The 22,253-nt window shown below is 37.8% G+C and overlaps 1 protein-coding gene across 3 annotated transcripts in view; it reads right to left on the reverse strand.

Annotated features, from left to right (window-relative positions):
• Positions 1-22,253, reverse strand: part of LOC127007435 (pre-mRNA-splicing regulator WTAP-like) — a 30,422-nt gene that overhangs the window by 368 nt on the left and 7,801 nt on the right. For all 3 annotated transcript variants that reach the window (XM_050878442.1, XM_050878444.1, XM_050878443.1), the window contains exons 2-6: positions 20,368-20,927; positions 18,302-18,429; positions 13,959-14,134; positions 4,913-5,067; positions 1-2,431 (exon numbers count right to left, since the gene is read on the reverse strand). The exon at positions 1-2,431 is cut by the window's left edge and continues 368 nt beyond it. In XM_050878442.1, coding sequence (XP_050734399.1) covers positions 1,911-2,431; positions 4,913-5,067; positions 13,959-14,134; positions 18,302-18,429; positions 20,368-20,927 — 1,540 coding nt within the window. In that variant the 3' untranslated portion in view covers positions 1-1,910. The remainder of the gene's footprint in view (positions 2,432-4,912; positions 5,068-13,958; positions 14,135-18,301; positions 18,430-20,367; positions 20,928-22,253) is intronic.

A 22,253-nucleotide genomic window follows, 5' to 3' on the forward strand; every position in this document is an offset into this window, starting at 1 on the left:
AAAACTTTTACAACTTATACACAGTACCTGCCCCAAGCCTTGGTTCACTGTTTTCTATATGCAATCTCTTTGTTTCCTATTAATTATATTGCTTTGTATCTTCATTCAGTATATGGTGTTAAGAAACATGATCAACTTTTGCCTTGAAATTTGCTACAATGAAAAAATTACAATTAAAATCTCTTTCTAATAATATACTGCACTTGGAAGCACAAACTACAGTAACAATTTATTACTGTTATATAAGAGCAATTGGAACTGTGCTCATTTGTGAAACAAGATGTTACATTCAAGGACATTGCACTGAAAAAATGGAGGGGGTCAAAATGAAAACATTTATATAATGCACATGTCCCCATCCACTCGTTAACTTTTCACAGCCATGAATTTTCATAACTTAATTCAATGTCTATGATGTATTGATAAAATTTTAATCATATTGTACTCTCAAAAATGTGTAACAAGTCAAACTGCTTATGCCATAATAATAACCAGCAATATTCGGGATTTGCATTCTAAAGGATGAAGTGTTTCCTCCTCCATAAGAGATTACTCAGTTACATTATGATGAAGGCTCTTCTCTGGAAAAAAACAAAAACAAAATGACAATTGTTAATGACAGTAATTTTCAGTGTGTGTGTGTGTGCATATATATATATATATATATATATATATATATATATATATATATATATATATATATATATATATATATATATATATATATATATATATATTATCGACCCATGTATATTTTATAATAAAATATTTGAGAAATTTACATACGTTGAGTGTTATTCAAGTTACAAACTCATAAACAATTATACATTCCTCGAAACTTGTATACTTGTACACATGAATAAATATTTGTTTCCTTTTAGTATATGAGTGTACTATTGTGATTTTTTAACATCAAGAACTGGAGTTTCACATCTTGTAAAAATTAAGCAGCTTTGATGAGTGAAACATGGTGTTACACACTGGAGCCTGATATTTACAATTCAATGATCCTTGCCACCTTGGTGCAGATGGAAAGTTCTATACAACATGAACAACCTTGCAGGAATGAAATTTTTTACTTAAAAAATATAAATAAATAAAATTAGAACACTACTTCAAAACTGTCTATAATGCATGAAAATCAATTTTGTGGTGGGATGAGGGAACAGAATATTTTAAGAGCAAATGTATATTTCACAGTGCTCCCTTTCGAGATTTTATGATGTACAATAAAAATTTTCCTGGAAGATAAAAATAAAGTAAATATAACAAGAATTCCAAGTATACAATAAGTGACTCCTATAGAGATGGAGGGGTCCAAGCACAAGCAAAATTACACTTCCAGTTTGCAATGCTGTCACTATCCAACTGCACAACTGGTACAAACAGGTCCTTCGCATCTTGAGAAAGCAAATTAAAATACATGCCTGACATGATCAAAGTAAATGAAAGTATTAAAATTTCAATTTGACAGTTTTTCAATTCATACACATAGTTATCAATAGTAAACAAGTTAATAATTTTCAGTTATAACCAAAATCTTAAAAACTCCAGGATATCAGCATTTACACAGCACTGTAGAACTGGAAATGCTACGTGCCAGCTGAAACCACATATTATTGTCTGGAGAATGGCCCTTTTTGGGGAATGGAAATATGGGCACCTTTGAGACATAATATGCATAAAAGGTTACCAACCAACTCCAAACAGTAGACCAATGTTTATGGGAGTTGCCACTTTTAAACAGCTATACAAAAATGATACTTTGTCTATACAAAATTTGGACAGTTAGTGTGGTGCAGACTGCTGGGCCGGAGAGACAGACAGGAGTGGGCCAACAAAATTTGGCATAGGAAGGGTCAGAGTGAAAGGTCCGGTTGGGACTGATCCCTGTCTTACCGCCTAAGATTCTATTCTGACTCCATCACACCATTCTCCAGTATGGGCAAAATGCCTTCCTCCCCCTCACCTTCTTCACCGTCAGTTCTGGTCCGTTTCTGAGGTGGCAACCCCTCAACCTCACTAGTATTGTCTTCTCTGGCATCCTGACTATCAGCTAATTCTGATCCATCATCAATTTCACTCTGCGTCCGTTTCCGCCCATTTGTAAGCTGATTCGCTCCAGTTGAGTCAATAGTTGATTCATTATTCAACTGAGGCTCATCATGGGGTGCATCACCATTGGGCTGAGGCACCAATGTTCTTTCCTCGGTCCTTTCTGCCTCATTGATCAATTCACTTCCTGTCTCTGTAATTACCGGTACACTGCTTTCATCAGCAGACTGGGTGTCTGGTGTTTGAGTCAATGCTAACTGGGAATTCAGTTGACTTATACGTTCCTTAGCTTGCCTTAGTTGTTGTTGGAGGTAGTAAATGGTCCCTTGCATTCCCTCTGTGTCTTCATCCATCTCCAGCAGAAATTCATCAAGCTCTGCAAAATTACATATGTTAATATCATACACAAATAAAACTGAGTAGCATAATTACACATTCTATGAACTCCACCTTAGAAACAGAGGCATGGAATCAAGTATAAGCAAGAATATTTGGATACAGTGCAGATGAGCTACTTGAGCATCAAGCTGATGAGATAAGATTAATAAGTTTGACTATAGGGCATAATGTGGTATGGATGAAAGCAAAACATGTGGAGTGGTTGAATGATTGAATCATAATTGTGAGAATGATGAAAACTAAAAACCTTTCTGCCTTGACCAGCTGTATGTATAGGAGGGTGCCTGGAGAGAACATATTATCAAAGTTTTGAGTAAACAGAGGCAATAAATGTAATATGCTCAGCATCCTTAGATTAGCCACTTTCTGATGTATTTAACTGTGGCAGTCAATGTCCACCTGGTGATACACCTGACACTGATAAAACTGATGTGTCTGTTTTCTTGTGCACTTGATGTTTATAAAAATTACACAATTGAAAACTAGATATTAAAAGGTTACAAAGTCTGAACCCAGGCCCTGTATATAGCTTTATGTTGTCCACAATATTCGTTTGACCATGATACTACTAGCACCATGAACAAGATCTCTAACTTTCTCTTACTTAATTCTTGCTCCTCACATCTCTAACAGGCTAGAGCTATAGTCGGTTCACCCAAGTCTGACGTGAGCATTATCGTGCGCTGGCAACCTGCTGTCACATGGCGTGTCCGATTTCGCGGAAACTGTATGCTAGCCTACGCATAGTAAACAGTCGTCGGTGTCAATGATAAGGCGGCAGCAATAACAAATACCATCAATTACAGTCGATTTTGAGTTAAAAAAACATTAGTAACGTTGCAAATAGCTGTTTTATTAATATAAAGCCTGATAATTTTCTCGGTGGTGGACAGCTTCAAGGCTGTTTACTAATTATAATAAGCGATCTTGTAAATTAACAAAACGGCTATTTGCAACATTGCTAATATTTTTAAACTCATAAGCGACCATAATTGACGGTATTTGTTATTGCTGCCTGCATATTATTGACACTGACGTCTGTTTACTATGTGTAGGCTAGCATACAGTATCCACGAAATCAGACACGCCATGTGACAGCAGGTTGCTAGCGCACGATAATGCTCACTTCAGACTTGGATGAACCAACTATAGTTATCAAAACATGGGGGTGGTGGCCCTGATGGTTGAGGAAGATACTAATAATTGTGGAGACATACATTCTGGTTGATCAGAATATTTAATAATAATTTGACTAAGTAATTGCCATAGCTATAATTTCCTATTAACCCTTTCATTGCTAAATGCTTGCAGCGGGCGTTAGGCGTATTTGCTGGTGGCGTTAAACGCTCGCTGCGAGCTCCAGCCGCACTCAAATCTCCCGCGTATGAGTGTGTTCCAACACTAATTCTCACAAAACAGGATTGCCAATTGAGTGGGTTTTTCACTAAATTTGGTGGAAAATCATGTCAGCCCAGCGTGGCAAATCTACGGACGAGTAACTGGTGAATGTTCTTGCCCAAGATAGCGGCATTTTTGCATAGCTTCACCTATCACCTGACTGATTCTTTGACCAAATAGTTGTAAATATTGCAGTTCGTAATACTCCCTTGCCAGAGTCTGAAAAAGAGATGTCCGCAGTTACCTCAATATGGCTGATCATCCCACATGCACCGACGTAAGTGTTAACATTCAACACTCCCTGAACGTGCATGTATGTTCGCAAGAGAGGCATACATAACCGATTCCAATAGATCTGGACCTCCTCTTTCCAGTGGTGTTTTTGGTTTTTAGCTGTGATGAATAGTTTTTGAGATACAGAGGTTAAAAGAACCCCCCCATTGGGCTCCCCGACTGCGCCTGAGGGGATAGTCGCGTCCAGACTGCGCGCAAGGAAAGGGTTAAGGGGGGCCTGACAAGCAAGAGGTCCCAAAGTCACTTCAAAAACTTTGATATGCTTAAATATATTATTAAAAAGTTTTGTATCAATTATATACATAAGCATCCCATAGGAAGCAAAGCTTTTTGGGCAAAACAGGGTATGTAGACCTAGTGTAACGTAAAACAAGTAAATACTAAGGGAAAGCCAGCAGCTCCTCGACCAACCTAGTGCCTAGGCACGTGCAAAGTACGTATGAAGGAGTTATGGTAGATACATACATATACATATAAACATAGGTTTTATAAAACATTTCCACCAGGAAAAAAAAATAATAATAATCTGGAGTATTTAATATGGTTAATAAAAAAAGAAGGGCATAAAAAAGGAAAAAGTAAGGACAAAATGTAAGTATATATATTCAGTACCGCTCTATTTGCAATTATCAAAGGATGGTCTTACAGCAATCAACTATTTCCAAACATGCCTCTGATACACAATATATGTTAAATATACAAAAACAACTAAAGTTTATATCAATATTAAATGCTGTAGTTATCATTTAAATCACATCCCACTAACCTGACTGAGATTTTTTTAGTTCTTCACTAAAATTCCTTTGAAGTGCCAGATCTCCTTCCAACTTTGCCAGCCTCCCTGAGGTGATCATCCGGCCAAGCTCCTCGTTCTCTTTGATGAGGAGACGACACTTGGCCATCAGCTGCTTCCCCGTGTTGCTGTGAAAAGCAATAAACAGAAAATTACTCAGCTACCAGAAACCTCATAATGAACTTCCATCTAAATCTTGCTGAATTAAGCTATACTAGTACATAAGGTGACAATGCAGCCATGTTCCTTACTCCCTCAGATGAGATGATGACAGTTGGTCATTAGCTGCTCCCCTTTGTTGTCAAAAGTACTGCATAAAAATACCATCTCCAATCAAACATATATGCCTAACTTGCTGCATTATGTTACTTGATGGACAAGTGAATCATGTTTATCAACTTGTTTAGTTAAACTCAATGTCAAACCCACACCCACACAGAAAGAAGCTATTAACTTAGGTGAAAATGCTATTAATTTTGACATAAGAAATATAATTCTCATTTTCTTAAATTGATGAACCTTGACCATGTTTATGTACAGAGTTGATAAATACATACAGGAATCCCTTGCAATATATGGTTACGTTCCTAAAAAGTATGTTGTAAACTGAAATATATTACTGTAAATATATTATGGGTTTAATGGGGATACTTTCCTAGCTATGCAAAAATAATGAAGAACTGGTCATTAAAGAGCCCCACCAAACAAACTTATTATTTAAACAAAATAAAATAAAATCATTACAAGTAATTAGCTATCAGAATCTTGTGGTTGGACATGCAACTCAATGATCTACAGCCCTTGGAAGTTTCTCCAGACACACAATGGTTCCAGCTTGCTATAGAAAGCTGAAACTGCACAATGAGTACTTGACATATAAATTGAATCAACATTCATTGGGGAAATTCTTTCATCAGGCAAAAAAAAAAAATATAAATAAATAAATAAATAAATAAATAAATAAATAAATAAATAAATAAAATAAAATAAAATAAAATAAAAATAAATAAATAAATAAATAAATAAAATAAATAAATGCTTAAGTTATCACCAATGCAAACATGCCGAGTACTGACACAAAGTTTCCATCAGGAGACTAGGAGGAAGAGAGAGGATGGACAAAAGGACATTTCTTCCAGAGAAAAGAAAAAAGAAAACAGGTAGCAAAGTCTGCTGACTACTGCCCAGTAGGCTTCGACTAGCATTCAACCTGGCCACAATGAGCAGGGTAGCACCCCCTGATCTCCTCCCCACTATGGGGATATTATTTTGCTTATTTAACCCGGCAGCAGCGGGGATCATGTTTCTTAATGGTCCCTCCAAGCAATAAAAATGAGAAAAAATCACCCCTCACACAAACCATTTCATAATATATATATCAAAGCATTTGTGATCAGATTATGTATCATCTATTTTGGGGGGTTTATATCATGGCACAAATTTGGCCTGTCGCTGCTACACGGTAAAGCCACAAATTTGGCCCGTTGCGGCTACCGGGTTAATAAAAGAAAATGGTATATATAAAAAAAAAAAATAAATAACTTTGTTTATATAAACAAAAGGGGATCAAGTGCCATGAACCATAGTAGGATTTCTCTGAGCAGGAGCTTAGCTGAACCCCAGACTTTTTTTACCTGGGTTCTATTTCAGTTCCCGGACTTGACCAAGCATACGTTCAACAATTGCCAGACCCCAGATTTTGTTGGGAAAATCTGATGTCTTAAGAAATCAAAGGTCAAGTGTATATTTCAGAAATTCTCAGACAAAATTTTCCTGTATTTTCTTTTGTTTGTCCAATGCAACATGATCTCAGACCAAATTCCCACACTGGATGCAAGGCAACTGTACTCTTTATTTTATGCAGTGTACATTCCTGTATCACCCCTAAGAAAAGAGGATTAAAAGAAAATGTCTGTATTCACTGCAAGGTGTAAGGTGATTAAATGGGAAGTAGTTCTCATGAAACAGGGGGATTATGGTTAAGGACTAAGACTTAGCAATATTTTCATCAGAGCACTTGTCAAAATGGCGGAATGGTCTTTGTCTCCACATCTGTCCTAAGAAACAGGGTCATTCATGATGATACTTCCATGGTAGAAATTATCGTAATTATCTTTCAGCTGAACAAAAGAATGTTTGCTGAGCATACTTGTCAGCGAAATAACCTGTGTATGACACTGCAATTTAAAAGGGTGTATTTACCAGCAAAATGATTATGCTAATGTGCCCCTACCAAAGAGACCACCTGAGCTAGGTAGCTAAGACCACAGAGCTCTGCTAGGGTTACAAGAGAGCACTAACCCTCTCATTGAGGAGTCACTGTGAGCTGGAATTGAACTCCTAGTCCCTTGGTCACAGGGCAGGCCCCAAACCCATTGAGCTACCCATACTCCCTCCACACAATCAAGTAAACAGCAGCCACTTTACCCTCCTGGTACAACAACTCATTGCCACTGAAAATGAAATTTAGAGCGAGAAGGAAGAAAACACTGAACTTGGATTGTTAATTCATGTTTTTCCTGTGTTTCTTGACAATGTGGTCATGATATGGAAGCGATGCAGCTTCCCAGTTGAAGCACCAGAATACCTAAGAATATAACAGCAGGAGCCAGGGAGTGATGGGTTAAGATTGAAAACTCTTAGAAACTGACTGTTCATAGCAGTAGAAGCAGATGTTCAAGTCAGACAGGCAGGACAAAAATTATGAATACATGGAGAGGGAGAGGGAACTGAAACATGGTGGTGAATGGAAATGCTCTGGAATGCAGATGTCAGCATGACAAGTGTTACAAAATGCAATGAATTATATAGCATTCAAAAGTGAATATAAATTGCTTCTCTCTACTGCATATTTCATGCGAGTCAAGTATGACAGTGTCCTAACAATGACTGGTGCTGTCTTGAAATTAGAAAGTGTGTGGAAAATAAGTAATTTGAACATTCTAGAGATGTATGACAATTGAGCCAAGAAGGAATGGGAAACACTATCAGTTTACAGAATGAGTAGTAAGCATTGAATACCAAATGAGGTTTCTATAGTGGTAGCACGGCATGTGTAGAAGACAGCTGACCTTTTAGCAGTTAGTTTGTAATGGACCTCTTGAAGTGTTCCCATAGTCAGATCAAATAATGAGGGTGATAAATGTTATAAAGATGTGAAGATGGTAGAGGTATCGTGCAGCACTGTATGTCATAGCTTCAGTAATATCCAAGTTGGAACTTGGGTATGCTATTGGCAATTTTTATAAATTTTATGAATCTTCTTTACTTCCTAATGTAAACATAACAATTAATAGTCAAATAATTAACTAAAAAAAGGAAAGTAACTGCAATAGGGACCATCTAGATCTAAGTAGGTATAACAGCCCCATATTTTGCTGTTGCATGATTACATACACAGACACACATATACACATTGCTCTGTGGTGGACTTGGCTTGTCATACCAGCAGGCTGATGCCTCAGTTAGTTTTTCTGCAGACAGGTGAAGTTACTGTCTCCCATGAGCAGGAGCGTGTGATGTGAGAGGTCCGAACCTTACTCATTAATTTGTCACTGTGCAGCTCCAAGCTATTTCTGGGAGCGTACCAACTGGCAATTTCAAGTCCAGCATGTTACCGTTACCGTTGATGAGGTTTCAGGCCCTGCTCCGCCACTGATGCAGCGCTCTACGAGGGCCATCAATAATTACAATGTTAGCCTCAATAAAAATCTTCAATGCACTTATTCTCAAACATCGTAGTGAGTGAGTGAGTGTCTTAATTGCTTTCATGAATAATATCACAAATATCCATTGGTTCAGTTTCATGTCTCAAACCACTGGTGATGATCAAACAACTGTTGAGTGACACACACACACACACACACACACCAGTATATGTTAATATGATATGATAGAAGGAGTGGATAACTATATGAGTCTGTTTGCCGATGATGCTAAGATAATGAGAAGAGTGGAAAAAGAGGAGGACTGCTTGCTGCTCCAGAGAGACCTGGACACAGTGTGGGAGTGGAGCAGGAAGTGGGAAATGAAATTTAATACCAAAAAGTGCAGTGTTATTGAATTTGGAAAGAGTGGAATGAGAGTAGAGGGACATTATAAGTTGGGTAAGGATAAGTTAGACAAGAAGAAAGAAGAAAAAGACCTTGGAGTGAAGATCTCAGAAAACTTGTTTCCAGAAAGACATGTGAATAAAATATCAGCTGAGACATACAACCTGCTGAGGAATATCAGAGCAGCATTCACATACCTCGATGAGGACATGGTAAGGAAATTAATTGTGACCTTGATATGCCCTAGACTAGAATATGCATCAGTGGCTTGGTCACAATCACTTAAGAAACACATTTGAAAACTGGAGAGGATACAGAGAGCAGCAACAAAAATGGCACCTAGTCTGAGCGACCTGCCTTATGAAGAAAGATTGCTGAGGCTGAACTTACCTACATTGGAAATTAGAAGAGAAAGAGGAGCTTTAATAGTGGTGTATAGGGTGATGAATGGTCTAGAGAAATTGGATAGAGATGACCTTTTGATAAGAGAAGAGAGAAACTTAAGAGGAAATCGAAAACTGTTGAGAAAAGGAATTTGTAGAAGAGACATCAAGAAGAACAGCTTCCCGCAGAGATGTGTGGGGGTCTGGAATGGGCTGGAGAGGGAAGTGGTACAGGCTAAGTCAATAAGCACATTTAAGGCCAAATTAGACAGAAGTAGTTGGAAAGATGGGACAGCATGAGCATAGCTCCATTCCTGTAAATCACAACTAGGTAAATACACACACACACACACACACACCACTCTCATCAGGGCTATGATTGGAATAGACAAAATTGATAAAGGTCTGTTTGTCTGAGATGATGGAGCAACAAGAGAACATGGAAAGAAACTGCAGACAAGAAGCTTCGAGCATATCCAGAAATATAGCTTTCCATACATAAGCACCAAATTGTGGAATGGCCTGGACAGGGAGATCATCCTGTCTAAAACTCAAGGGTGTGGCTCATTTCCTGTATATCACAACTATGTAAATACACCCACACACACATTTACAGAGAAAAAAAATTAGTTGCAGACAATTTTGCTGTGATGGTGTTCCTGTCATCTACTCTCTAGAGTCCAGAACATGTCAAATGCCATAAACCTGTGTGCCCTGGTTTATGACAATCCTAGCTTCATTCAACTGACATTCAGTTTTACCTCACATTTAAATACTCTTATTTCTTGTACACTGTATCAGTGAAACCTATGAGTATTAACACCCCTTTCTCTACTTTTATGGAAGCATAGTGGAAGCAGCATTGTTCCTAACTGAGCATAAAGAGAATCCACTTGTACCCATTTGCAGTCATCTGGCAAGCAAAATTCACCCAAAATTCTTGTGTATTCTTGCAAGTCATGCCATTTGTTGTTCTGGTTCACTTGAATTTCAAGACGCCCCCAAACTCTTGCCAAGAATTCATCCTCCTGCACAAGACATAGATGAACTGTCTTAACAGTGAGTTCAGTGGAAAACATAGAAGCACTTGCCAGGAGGGGCTAATAATGAGTTCATGAGGTTCTTGTGTTCAGCTGCAGCACTGATTAGTTTACAGTATCCTTGTAGGATAAATAAGAATTTTCAATACATACATACATTATCAATATAAATGTAAACTACAAAGTGAACAGATACCATTTGTTGTTTTCTTTGTAAAGAACAAGACTGTAAGAATTTACGGCAAATAAAATGACACTAAGTAGCTCGGAATATTTTCCTGATGAAATGTAGACCTTGCAATTGTAACTAAATTAAAGCACATTGTCCTTGATGAATGACAAAGTTGGTTTGTCTCATCCTCCCCCATCACTTGAGAATAAGAGCCTTCTGGAATCTCACAGGAGGGAGGTGCAAAAGTCTCAAGAATTCTGGTTCATTTTTGCTCATCAGATGATTCCTATTGTAGAAGCTTAACTGAAATTCTTGGGAAAGACAGCACCCGAGGTGATTTTAATGGAGTTTATAAATTGTTGAAGAGGATTAGTAAGGGTGATTTAGATAAAATACTTATACTGAATAGATATGTTAGGACAAGCAGCAATTGCTATAAACTGCATAAAGTCAGGTGCAGGAAGATTTGTAAAAACTGGTTAATAAATAGGATGGTGAATGAGTTGAAGAAATTGAGCAGAGACATGCACTTGATGTAACACAACTGAAAGCTTTATATAGAGGTTAAATCAATTTATGGATGGGGAGGGGGTTAGTAAATAATTCATTCTCAGAAGGGCAATGTGCAGACTGCCTAGCCTTTTGTTGTCTTCTTATATTCTTGTGTATGCGAGTGACACCCTAACAATTGCCTTGTGAATATCTCAACTGCAATTTTCCTTATAAACAACTAATGCCAAAGTAAGTGACCAAAGCAACAGGCATTGCAGACTAGTCAAATAGAGAATACTGTAGCAGCAAAGGGACTTGCTGAAATAGGACACTGGTTTTAACAACTAATGAGAAATAAACTGTTTAATGCAGAGCTGGCTGTAAAAAGCAGCTTCCACATTCAGTTTATCATCACCATCCTACTATGGATGAATAGATAAAATGATTACTGGGTTTAGTTAACAAGCTTCTTTTTGATTTGCACATTCCTTTCGTGAAGGCCGTTCCCTCCCAAGCATTTTTGTGCATATTGGATCTGTTTCAATAAGAACCCCTTAAAATAGAAAACTGTCCCTGTTCCATAATAAACATAATTATAGTGGGCTTTCATCACATGGCTACCACTGCTGGTTACTTTGATTTATCTGAAATCAGAAACTGCAAGAATAATGCCACTTTGAGAATAACTTTCTGACCACACTACTTGCAATGTTAATAATAACAAATGAATAATAGTAATAGTAACAACAATAATAACAATAATAGTAATAATAAAATAAATAAATGTATAATAATACTAACTAGTATTCATTATACAACTTCAAAGATCAAAAAGCCTGAAAAATATCAAAATATGAATGAATTTCCAACTTGAAGAAAACTCAAAATGAACCTCTGCTAAATGAGAAGAACCAATTATCATGCCAAGGAATTAATAGCTTCCAAAACTAATACCATGAAATTAACCATAACTTCCAATAAGCGAATAATTAAAACACCTACATTCATCAGCTCAAACCAGAAACCTGCATTTTAACGACAGGAAATGATCAGTTTACAATATGCTAAGTAATGTGTGTAGTAAATTATTAGCAAAGACGCCCTTACCTTTTTCAAATTTTGGGGGCCATTACTGTATTAGCTGCTGACCATTAAAAATAAAAATAAATGACGTGAGAACAAAACAAATAACTTAACACGGTAATAGGTAATAATTTCTTTTCGGTTAACACCTAACAGTGAAACAAGATAGAGGAGTCTTCCTAAAAACACTACAAAGTTTTCAAATTTCCCTATATGAATTCTAACATTTTTAGACCATAAAAAAGGAAGGTAAATGAATATATATATATATATATATATATATATATATATATATATATATATATATATATATATATATATATATATATATATATATATATATATATATATATATATCACTACTGAGCATGACTTAGAGAATATCTGTAGAGTCAGAAGAAACCCAAAACCCTAGTAATGCCCATCTGAAGGCTGGTGGAAAATATAGGCATACAAAACAATAAATGATAGCATGGCATTGATGGGATATGACAATGTGATTAATTAAATCCAAATGTGTCAACATGTTGAGTGAACCCCTGAAATATTTGAAATTCAACCCAAACACACCATGTTTGCAAAGTATAATAGTGAAGGATACTAAAGAAATTAAGGACTCACCTTTGAATACCAACCAAAAGTTCAGAATAAAATTGAATCATACTACCACCAAACATGTACATGTCCAAAGGGAATTGGTAAGCCTGATTCAATATTCGTCACATTTTCCATTTGATGTTCCATTAAAGCAAGGTCAAGACTATGTTATCAACAGTGACTTTATACCATCTTTTGAGAGATTAGCACTTCTTCAAAATAAGTAAATATTTACAAGTTTTCAGCGAGTTTATCATTTTCTCCCATAAATTTTTACAGACCATTGACAGCATTTAGTAGTCCCACTGAGCTACTGTGTGAACGTAACTGCTGACACATCAGATGAATATCCTCCGTAATACACACAACAAAAAATAAATAAATATAAAAAAAAATTTGCCACTTACTTTTTAAGAAGAGGACTAGATGATTACTTGGAATGAAGAACCCTATATTAAGTCTTTGGCTTTATGGCAGAAAGTTCAATGGAATGTATGGCCTGCGTCACTTCCAAGATGCCACCCACATTTCTCCTTCAGTATTAACACAGACACCAAGCCGCTGTCACAAAGACTGTCTGTTTGTACTACCACCCAAGAGTGTTTCTAATGCCCATGTATGTCATTTTGCTTTCAAAAGTTTGAAAACCAGTCTTACCCCCACCAACATAATTTTTCAAAATCCACAACTCTGTCAATTTGGGGAGTGTATGGCCAATGGTCTCACAAATGTTCCAGATGGTGACACATCACTGCATTACTGCATCTGGAGGGCCAGGCTACCTCGTTCAGCCTTCAATCAATTCCGACAGCCACTGTCATGAGAATATTACGTATCGACGGTCCCGCATTAAATTCACTGAATAGCGAGTACAAATGTTCTGTCCCTTGATCGCTACTGGACAGAGCACAATTCCTGATGCAACGCACAAGACTAATAATCACAACAGTCATAAAGGAGAGCACATACCAGCTTCGACAACTAAGAGTCAGATTTCTAAAAATTGCTAAAATCTTATATCATGGGCAACTGTTCCCTTGACTGATAAAACAGTCACTGTTTTTGAGTACTTAACCTGATATTAGGGAATGCATGACCCCAACATCGAACAAACAGTCACTGTTTTGTTTATGAGAGCTGCCAGAGTAAGTTATTGGGACCAGGCGAGTGTGGCCGAATAAACTAAGCACGGGGGCACACCTATCGGGAGTGAACTTCCAGGCTGACAGTTCACTCTGGGTCTCCTCCATCTTGGCACGTGCAGAGTCCAGGTCTCGTTTGAGCCTCTCAAAGAGTAGGTTGACAGCAGGGTCCAGTAGGCAGTGCTTGAGGCCTCCAACCCCAGCAGACATGTTCTTCAGCTCTTGGACTTGTGCCTGAGTAATATTAGCATCACAGTTAGTCTGGATTTTTAAATATAAGAGAATCTATCCTACAGCTAAGAATGTTTGCATGAAAAATGCAAACAAAAGTCAACCACAGAAATGGAACCTCCATAACTGAAAAGTAAAAATAAAAAACAACAACACTCAGTGAGTGAAAATGAGAATAGAATCTGATAAAGGATATCTGGAAAATTTTAGTTACAATAGTAGATTCCATAAAATAAGTGAACAATGAATACATGCACAGCTGAACACAAGGATACATATGTTGAGGATAAGTATTTCATGGGAAATCAGGGCTCAGTGAAAATCAGAGGGACTTTGAGTGAATTCTTTATGCAATAATAAAAAAAATAAAAAAAGCATGGAAGAGATGGTGTACCTATAGTTTTAATAAAGGGAGAGGCTATTATTGCACTACTTAAGTATATTGATACTGATGCATTTACCCAAGTACAGTGCACAGGATTTGGAGTATGTTAGTGTTGTCATTAATGCACATAGGCTGGTATCCAGAATTTTTTAGTGTGTGTGTATCATTTTATTCTAACAGTACAGGAAGCAGATAAAAATAATAGATAAATAAAAAAAAATGGAACCATGAAAGCCAGCTGGCACCACTCCTCAAACATTTAAAAGAGTAGCCAAAAAAAGGTCAAGCCTGGATGGAGAGGTGCAGTAAAAGTCCATTAATCTAGTGTCCAATACTTCGGAAATGCAGATGGTTCGGAATTTCCAGCCGAGGGTCAATTTTAGCGTTATTGGGTACCACTGAGAAAAAACGGGGGAAAAATTGAAAAATACCAAAAAAGACGTAAGTAGTGCACCAAACTGTTAAATTCTGCACCCACATAGACACTCAGAAAATCCAACCAGTTCAGAGTGTATTTACCCAGCTGGCTGGCTGTTACACTGTTGCCTCCTGAAATCACTTGGTTTTATCTGAATTCTTCCACCACAATGGCTCCCACTACACCACCTTCTACAGGGATGAAGAAGAGGCATATTACAATCACCATTGCCAAAGAGAAAATGGGAAATGCAGTGTCGCCCCAGCCAACATGCCATCTGCTTGTTTACGTGTAGCAGCTGAGCAGCTAAAGCTACTGCTGCTTGTAGTTATGTATTTATGATCATATTTATTACCCTTTTCATATTTTTACTACCTGACTGTTATAGAAAGCTTTCATTAGCATATAATTTGCATTCTATTTGTTTAAGCCCCTTGAGTTGAGAAAGATAATGGCACTTCTTGACTGCCGCAGACTGAGCGTCCTTTGTTGACACGTAATGCAAGTCTTCAGATAATTTGCTGTAGTTAATCTCTAAGAAGTGAGGCTTAAATGTGCCATAAAGAGTGTGGTAAAAGTCTGGGGCAGGTACTGAATATTGGTGATTGCCAGGCCGAGTATGGTAAATGCCTGAGAATGGTGTACATTGAACATTTTGAGGTCACTTCCTAGTAATCCAGAAGGTCAGTAACCCCCGCGCAATCCAGATTAAAGGACTTTTACTGTATACTGATACTCCCCTCTAGAAAGCAATTTCATTGGCAAAGATATACAGACAAAGGAAGACTGCTCCAGAGTTTACCAGCTGGAGGAATGCAGTTAGCAAAATCAAAAGAGCAGTCACCATGAAAATATCGATAGGAAATAGAGAGGTAACACTGCAGCAGTTTAAAAGGTTGAAGACTATCAATAAAAGGGAAGCTGATAAAATGAAAAGCTTTTGACTACTCCATCCAAAAGGACTATTGTGGAACTATCCCCCAAACATGAAATGCATGCTCCATATGAGGGCAGACAAGGCTCTTCTTTTGTGTGTGTGTGTGTGTGTGTGTATATATATATATATATATATATATATATATATATATATATATATATATATATATATATATATATATATATATATATATATATATATATATATATCTATATATATATATATATACAGTCAAACCTCAGTTTACAAGTGTTTTGATTTAAGAGCAAAAAATCTCACAAAAAAACGCCTTGGTTTACGATCGGTGACTTGGTATTCAAGCATCTTGTTTTTCTTTTCTTTTTTCATTTGTCACCCCCCCGGGGTGGGGACACAAGCATGTACGTTTCTTTGAGGAGGAACCACAAACCCTTGCCAGGTGACGGCTCATGAAGGGGAGGGAAGGACGTTGATAGACCGACTCTTATCGGCTTACGTCAGCCTAGCCGACCAAGTCGGTCTTTCGACAAGGACTGGCGTGTCTTTTTGTACAAATCGAAGACGTTAGTGTGGGTTCCCTTTGTTCGCTGCAAGATGAGTGCTCAGAGCAGAAAATAATGGGAATAGAGTCTCTGTTAGGGTTTCCACCTTGATCTAAAAAAAATAAGTAATGCAACATCCCATTCTGCAATTGGATCCTTCACTGAGCTCTACCTGCCATCATAACTCTCCCTTTGGGTCTTCACTCGTTTTTTTTCCTCTTTTATACCAAACACTATGACACATTTTTTCTTTTTTTGCCATGTCCCTCACCACTGTTTCTCTATTTTTTAGTACATTAACAACTTTTTCTATGTCATGTCTCTGTTCCTGTTGTTGTTCTAGGATTTCACAAGAGCTCGTTTTTTCCTTGTCCTTTTCACTTCTCCACTCCTTCAATTCATCATTGACTACATGCTTAATCTTTTCCTCTACCCTCACATCCACACTTTACTGATCATTTACTATCTTCTCTGCTACTTCTCCCTTTATCATTTCTTTCATCTTCTCCATGTCTTCGTTTGTCCCCATCACACTCCTCTCTTTTCCATTTCATAATTTGTATCTCATGGTCTTTTTCTAATTTTTCCATCTTCAGTTGCGCTATTTCTTTCTGGTTTTCCAGCTGTTCCTTAGTCATTTTATTATTTCCTCCCTTAAGTTTTCTATCATTTTCTTTGTCTCTTCATCCCTTCTCCTTGCCTCTTTATCTTTCTTTTTAACCTCATCCAGTGCCTGGATCACTTCTCCAAACTCCTCTCTCATCTTCCTCATTTTTACCATCATCCTGTCACAGTCCTTCTCTACTTTGCCTATTCTCTTCCACTGAACTGGCTCCATCATTGATTATGGCGTGAAGCCCTCAAAACCCTCCAAGGATACTTCTTCCTTTCGTTTAGGCCCCCGGAGACTCCGACAGAGAGTCCGCCATCTTAGATGTATGTTTACATTACATTCAATCTCTTTTCTCTCCTTCTCCCCGTTTTACTTATCGCTTCTCACTCTCTCATAATTATTATCCTCTCAATTCCTGAACTCCTAGGAGACGGGACTCTAAATGACTTAGCTGTTCTCGGACCTTTTCGACTGGCAAACAGATTTCTGTCCCTCGCTCTGTCTTCCCACGTCCAGTCACGGCGGTGTGTGTGTGTGTGTGTGTGTGTGTGTGTGTGTGTGTGTGTGATTACACGAATGCATCATAACATGGGTTGGACAAGATACATTAATGGTTCAGGAAGGAAAGGGTAACAAAAGAAACGTAAGAATGAATAACTTTTTTATGCCACGAAGACATGTCTCTCCTTCTGCTTTGATGTGTGTGTGTGTGTGTGTGTGTGTGAGAGAGAGAGAGAGAGAGAGAGAGAGAGAGAGAGAGAGAGAGAGAGAGAGAGAGAGAGAGAGAGAGAGAGAGAGAGAGAGAGAGAGATTCATACTATATTTAATTTTTCAACCTTTATACACTAAGACATTTATATGAAAAATGAACAGCCCATAGTTGTAGCGATTCCATATTTTCTCTTTAATTAATAAAGTTCTACTGCCAATTATTTAAAAAGATGTTTAACACAATGTTTTTACTTTGACATCAAAGAAACTTCTATGACAGAAACAAAATATTGATTTCCATGGCTTCCAACAGTGAACTTTTATCATGTTACTTCATACCCATATCCCACAACTTCCTTAGGTAAGCACGACTTTGCTTATATAGAACCAAGAACACAACAAACAGTTTGATGTCGACCTTGAAAATGAACCTGGACACTTCCTGAATGCATCCCTATTGACAGATAGTACCTTTAACAAATGATCTTTTTCAATATGTTTGATTGTAACCAGAGCTATTGCTAATATACATCTACCAGGTAATATTAGAAACAGAGGTGGCCCAGAATCATCACATTCACTTACCCCCATTTCCTGAAGTTCATGTTCCTTACAGGAGAGTCTCATGATGTGGTACTGCTCTTTGCGCTGCAGTTCAGCCAGCTGTCCTTTCAACCGCTCCTCATTTTCTCGAGACCCACGGAGCTCTTCCACTATTAAAATGTGGAAAAAGAAAAGGCATTTTGAAGATTGACAAATTATAAGTGTATGTGTGTATGCACATACCTATAGTAACTGTAAAGCAAGACCACATAGAACAATATGTATGGTGTGGGGAGAGGCTAGTAGGGATCATTTGGGACAAGGAGGGGGCTGAGGCATATAAGGGTCACCATAGTAATGTGGGGAGGGGCAAGCAGGGAAGAATGAGCCTTAACTGTTTATCCGAGAGATTCCATTCCCATCTGCACTCCACCATGGATCTGCCACCCCTTCCCCCCCTCCAAAATATCTGGTGGAGGATTATTTTCCCCTAGTCTCCCTCAACCATGTATATCCTACGGGCTTCTCCTTTTGTGCTTTGTGGTGTCCATCTCCCACCACCACATCCCTATACCACCCCAACCTCCATCCCCATCCACTATAGCACTGCATATGTTTACTCCTGAGCTGCCCTCCTTGCTCTTGAAAATTTGATAACTTGTAGATTGGACATATCTGATGGGAGGGGGATGGGGGGGGGGGGGGGAGAGAGGAGAGGAGTTGGAGGGAGGAGGAAGTCCAAGGGAGAGGAATGAGGGAGGAACAAGAGTTGAACAGCAAAGAAAATGAGTACCGACGTATTTTCTTCACAGTGATACCGCAAAGAAAATGAGTCGGGACCTATTTTCTTCAAATTGAGAGCTGTGAAGGTAACTTTTTCAACTTTGATGGGTCTGCTTGGTAACAATTTGGTCCAGAATGCTCTGATTTGAGGTTTAAGGTGTGTTAATTCAAGTTCTAAAGCTTGGATATAAAATTACTTCTGTAAGGTGAAAATATGACCATGAAATGTGGTTTGGGAGGAATCTGTCAAAACAATGCATACCAGAGGTTAATAATGTAGTAGCCATTTTATAGGTGCAGAGCTATTCAAGTGGGGCAGCAAATATTCACGGATTTTATTTTTTTACTTTCACAAGGGTCTTTCAGCTGTAGTATTAGTCTTCCCCATTCCTTTTCTGTCCCCATCCCCATACGCGGGTCTGGGTTATATATAAGCCGCCCCGTCCCCTTCCCGTCCCCGTGACAAGTATGCGGGCCAGACAAGACCAATCTGCACGTCATAATAATGTTGGCAACACTTTCAAACCAATAATTACAAAAAAAACGAGATAAAAAATGCATTTTTCACACACCATTGTATTCATATACATTATATATTATAAAATAAAACAATAGCATAGTTGATCTACAGGTAAATAACAAGTAATGCAGGTAAGTTAATTTATGAGACAGGTTGGTATCCATGACTGGTCTCACACATACCTGGCCAGCCACACCGGGGTTGCCAGGTCGTGTCATTTATGGCATTTTTGTCTTAAATCAAGGTGGTCACCAAGAAATGCCCTTTTTTATGGTATATGTTAAGTATTGCCATAATAATGCCCTATTTAGTCATCAATTTGCTGTCTTTTGCCTTCAGGAATAACTCTATGTTTACAATCAAATGGAAACGCCAGTCTTTACAAACTAAAAAATATATATTAACTTCAGCAAAGTTTACGATGTAATATCAATCATAAAAATATTCTGATACTTTATAATATATTTCCTTCTATAATAACAAATAGAACACTATTTAATTCATGAAATATATGAAGGGGAAGCCGAAGATGTCCTGCCTCGCATCCCGTGGAGTCAACACTTTTTCGACCCCATCCACTCTTTCTCGAGGTAGTGGTAATCAATCCTAACCCCCCGGGGGTGCTTAAAACTGTGGTTCACAGCCAAGGGCAAGGGAAGGGAAGGAAACGGGAATGGGGGAGATTAATACTACAGCCGTTTGTCCCCTAACCCTTGTGAATATCAAGGGCCTTTCGCACACTACAGAACATTCACCTACACAAAATATAAAAAGTATAGCTTCATTCTAATTTCAAAATACAAACCTTCTCTTTCTAATGAGTCCATTCGGTTTTGTAAATTTTCAATAAATTTTTCTTGCTGTAGCCATTTTTCAGTTAATTCCTCCTTGGTGATAGAAGCAAGATGCTCCGGAGAAATATAAACTTTCTCAAATGTACTACAAGCTTCATCTGTTGTGCCTTCCTCTTCCTCAGCATCTTCCTCTTCAGATTTAGTTTTGCAGGGTGTGACTTGTGTTGCTGCTGTTGTAGATGATATTGATGTAGATGGTGTGAATGATGATGAGACACAAGTGACAGTTGCTGGGGAAAGTGTTGTGACAGTGGTTGTGATAGATGCTGAGGTTGATGCTATGTTGGAGGACACAGAAATGACATCCCCAACTGGGGTGATGCTGGGGGTCACCGTTGATGAGTGTAAAAGTGGTACTGGCTGTGAGATGTCTGCAGGCTGTGTTGTGATGGCAGTGCTGAAGGTATTGTTGGTAACTGTTGTGATGGTGGTGGTGGTGGATGCACTAGTGGAAACAGGGGACGTGGTCTCTGTGGTTACCACGTTGTCCTCCTCCCCTCCTCCACTCATGCTGCAACAGAAAATATCATTTTATTAGTTTAAATATATATATATATATATATATATATATATATATATATATATATATATATATATATATATATATATATATATATATATATATATATATACACACACACATAGCTGGGCACGATAACAGAAAACCTTATTCCCGATAACGATAACTGATAATGAAAAACCTTAACGGCGATAACCAATATTCGTTAACTAGAGACACAAATATAGGCGATAACCGATACAAATCCACAATTCCGATACTAGCTAGCGATAAGTCCAATAGGTGAAAACGATACTATATTGATATTTTAGATAGAACAACATTGATGAATTCAAATTTTCATTATCTGTATTTTAGGAACCTTACAAAACCTTAAAACCACACGTTGACACGTACATATGGACGGTAATACTAGAAATGCCTGAACCGGTGTTGTGTTATTTGGCGTCCCCGCCGTTAATTTTTTTTTACAAACACTGGTCTCTCGTGAACGGTGCATGCTCAGACCAGCAAGCGTAGACCTGTGCAGTCTCACAAAGCTTTTAAACCATAATTACGAGTTGCTGGAAGGCTGAATCAGACATATAGTACCACTACTACCATCCTCGCTGTTTCTAGAACGACACTTTGTACAAGTTGTATTTATATGTACAGAGTGTACGTCGTTCTAGAAACAGCGAGGATGGTAGTACTGTATGTTTGATTCAGCTTTCCAGCAACTCTTAATGTGTTAAAAAAGCATTGTGAGACTGTACAGGTCTACACTTAATGGTCTGAGCATGCGCAGTTCATGAGAGACCAGTGTTTGTAAACAAAAGTGCCAGCTTTTGACGATGGGACACCAAATAACACAACACCGGGTGCCTTCAGTATCATGGCATGGTCACAAACGAATATGGAATATCAAATTTGAGGCAGTGAATAATCATTTTTGGGGCAAAGTTAAATGAGTTTTCTCTGTGATATACTGATTTTTGAGTAGCATAAAAAAATAACCTAGTGTTTTAATTTCCATGATCTAAGTATGAAATCTCATCACCAAAGATATTTCATACCCCGAAGTTTTTTCATAAAAAAACGTGCCACGCATGCACATTAAGGATAAAACGTTTTTTTCTGAGAGGTGGAAAAAAAAGTAGCGATTATCGCTGGTTTGGTTACAAAAGTAACGAAGATACCGATATATATTTAAATAAGCAGCGGATGGTTGATAATCCGATTTTGTTATCAGCGATAAAGTATCGCAATAACTGATCGCGATAATGCCCAGCTATGTATATATATATATATATATATATATATATATATATATATATA

The sequence above is a fragment of the Eriocheir sinensis genome, chromosome 35, assembly GCF_024679095.1.
Source record: "Eriocheir sinensis breed Jianghai 21 chromosome 35, ASM2467909v1, whole genome shotgun sequence".
Classification (NCBI taxonomy): domain Eukaryota; kingdom Metazoa; phylum Arthropoda; class Malacostraca; order Decapoda; family Varunidae; genus Eriocheir; species Eriocheir sinensis.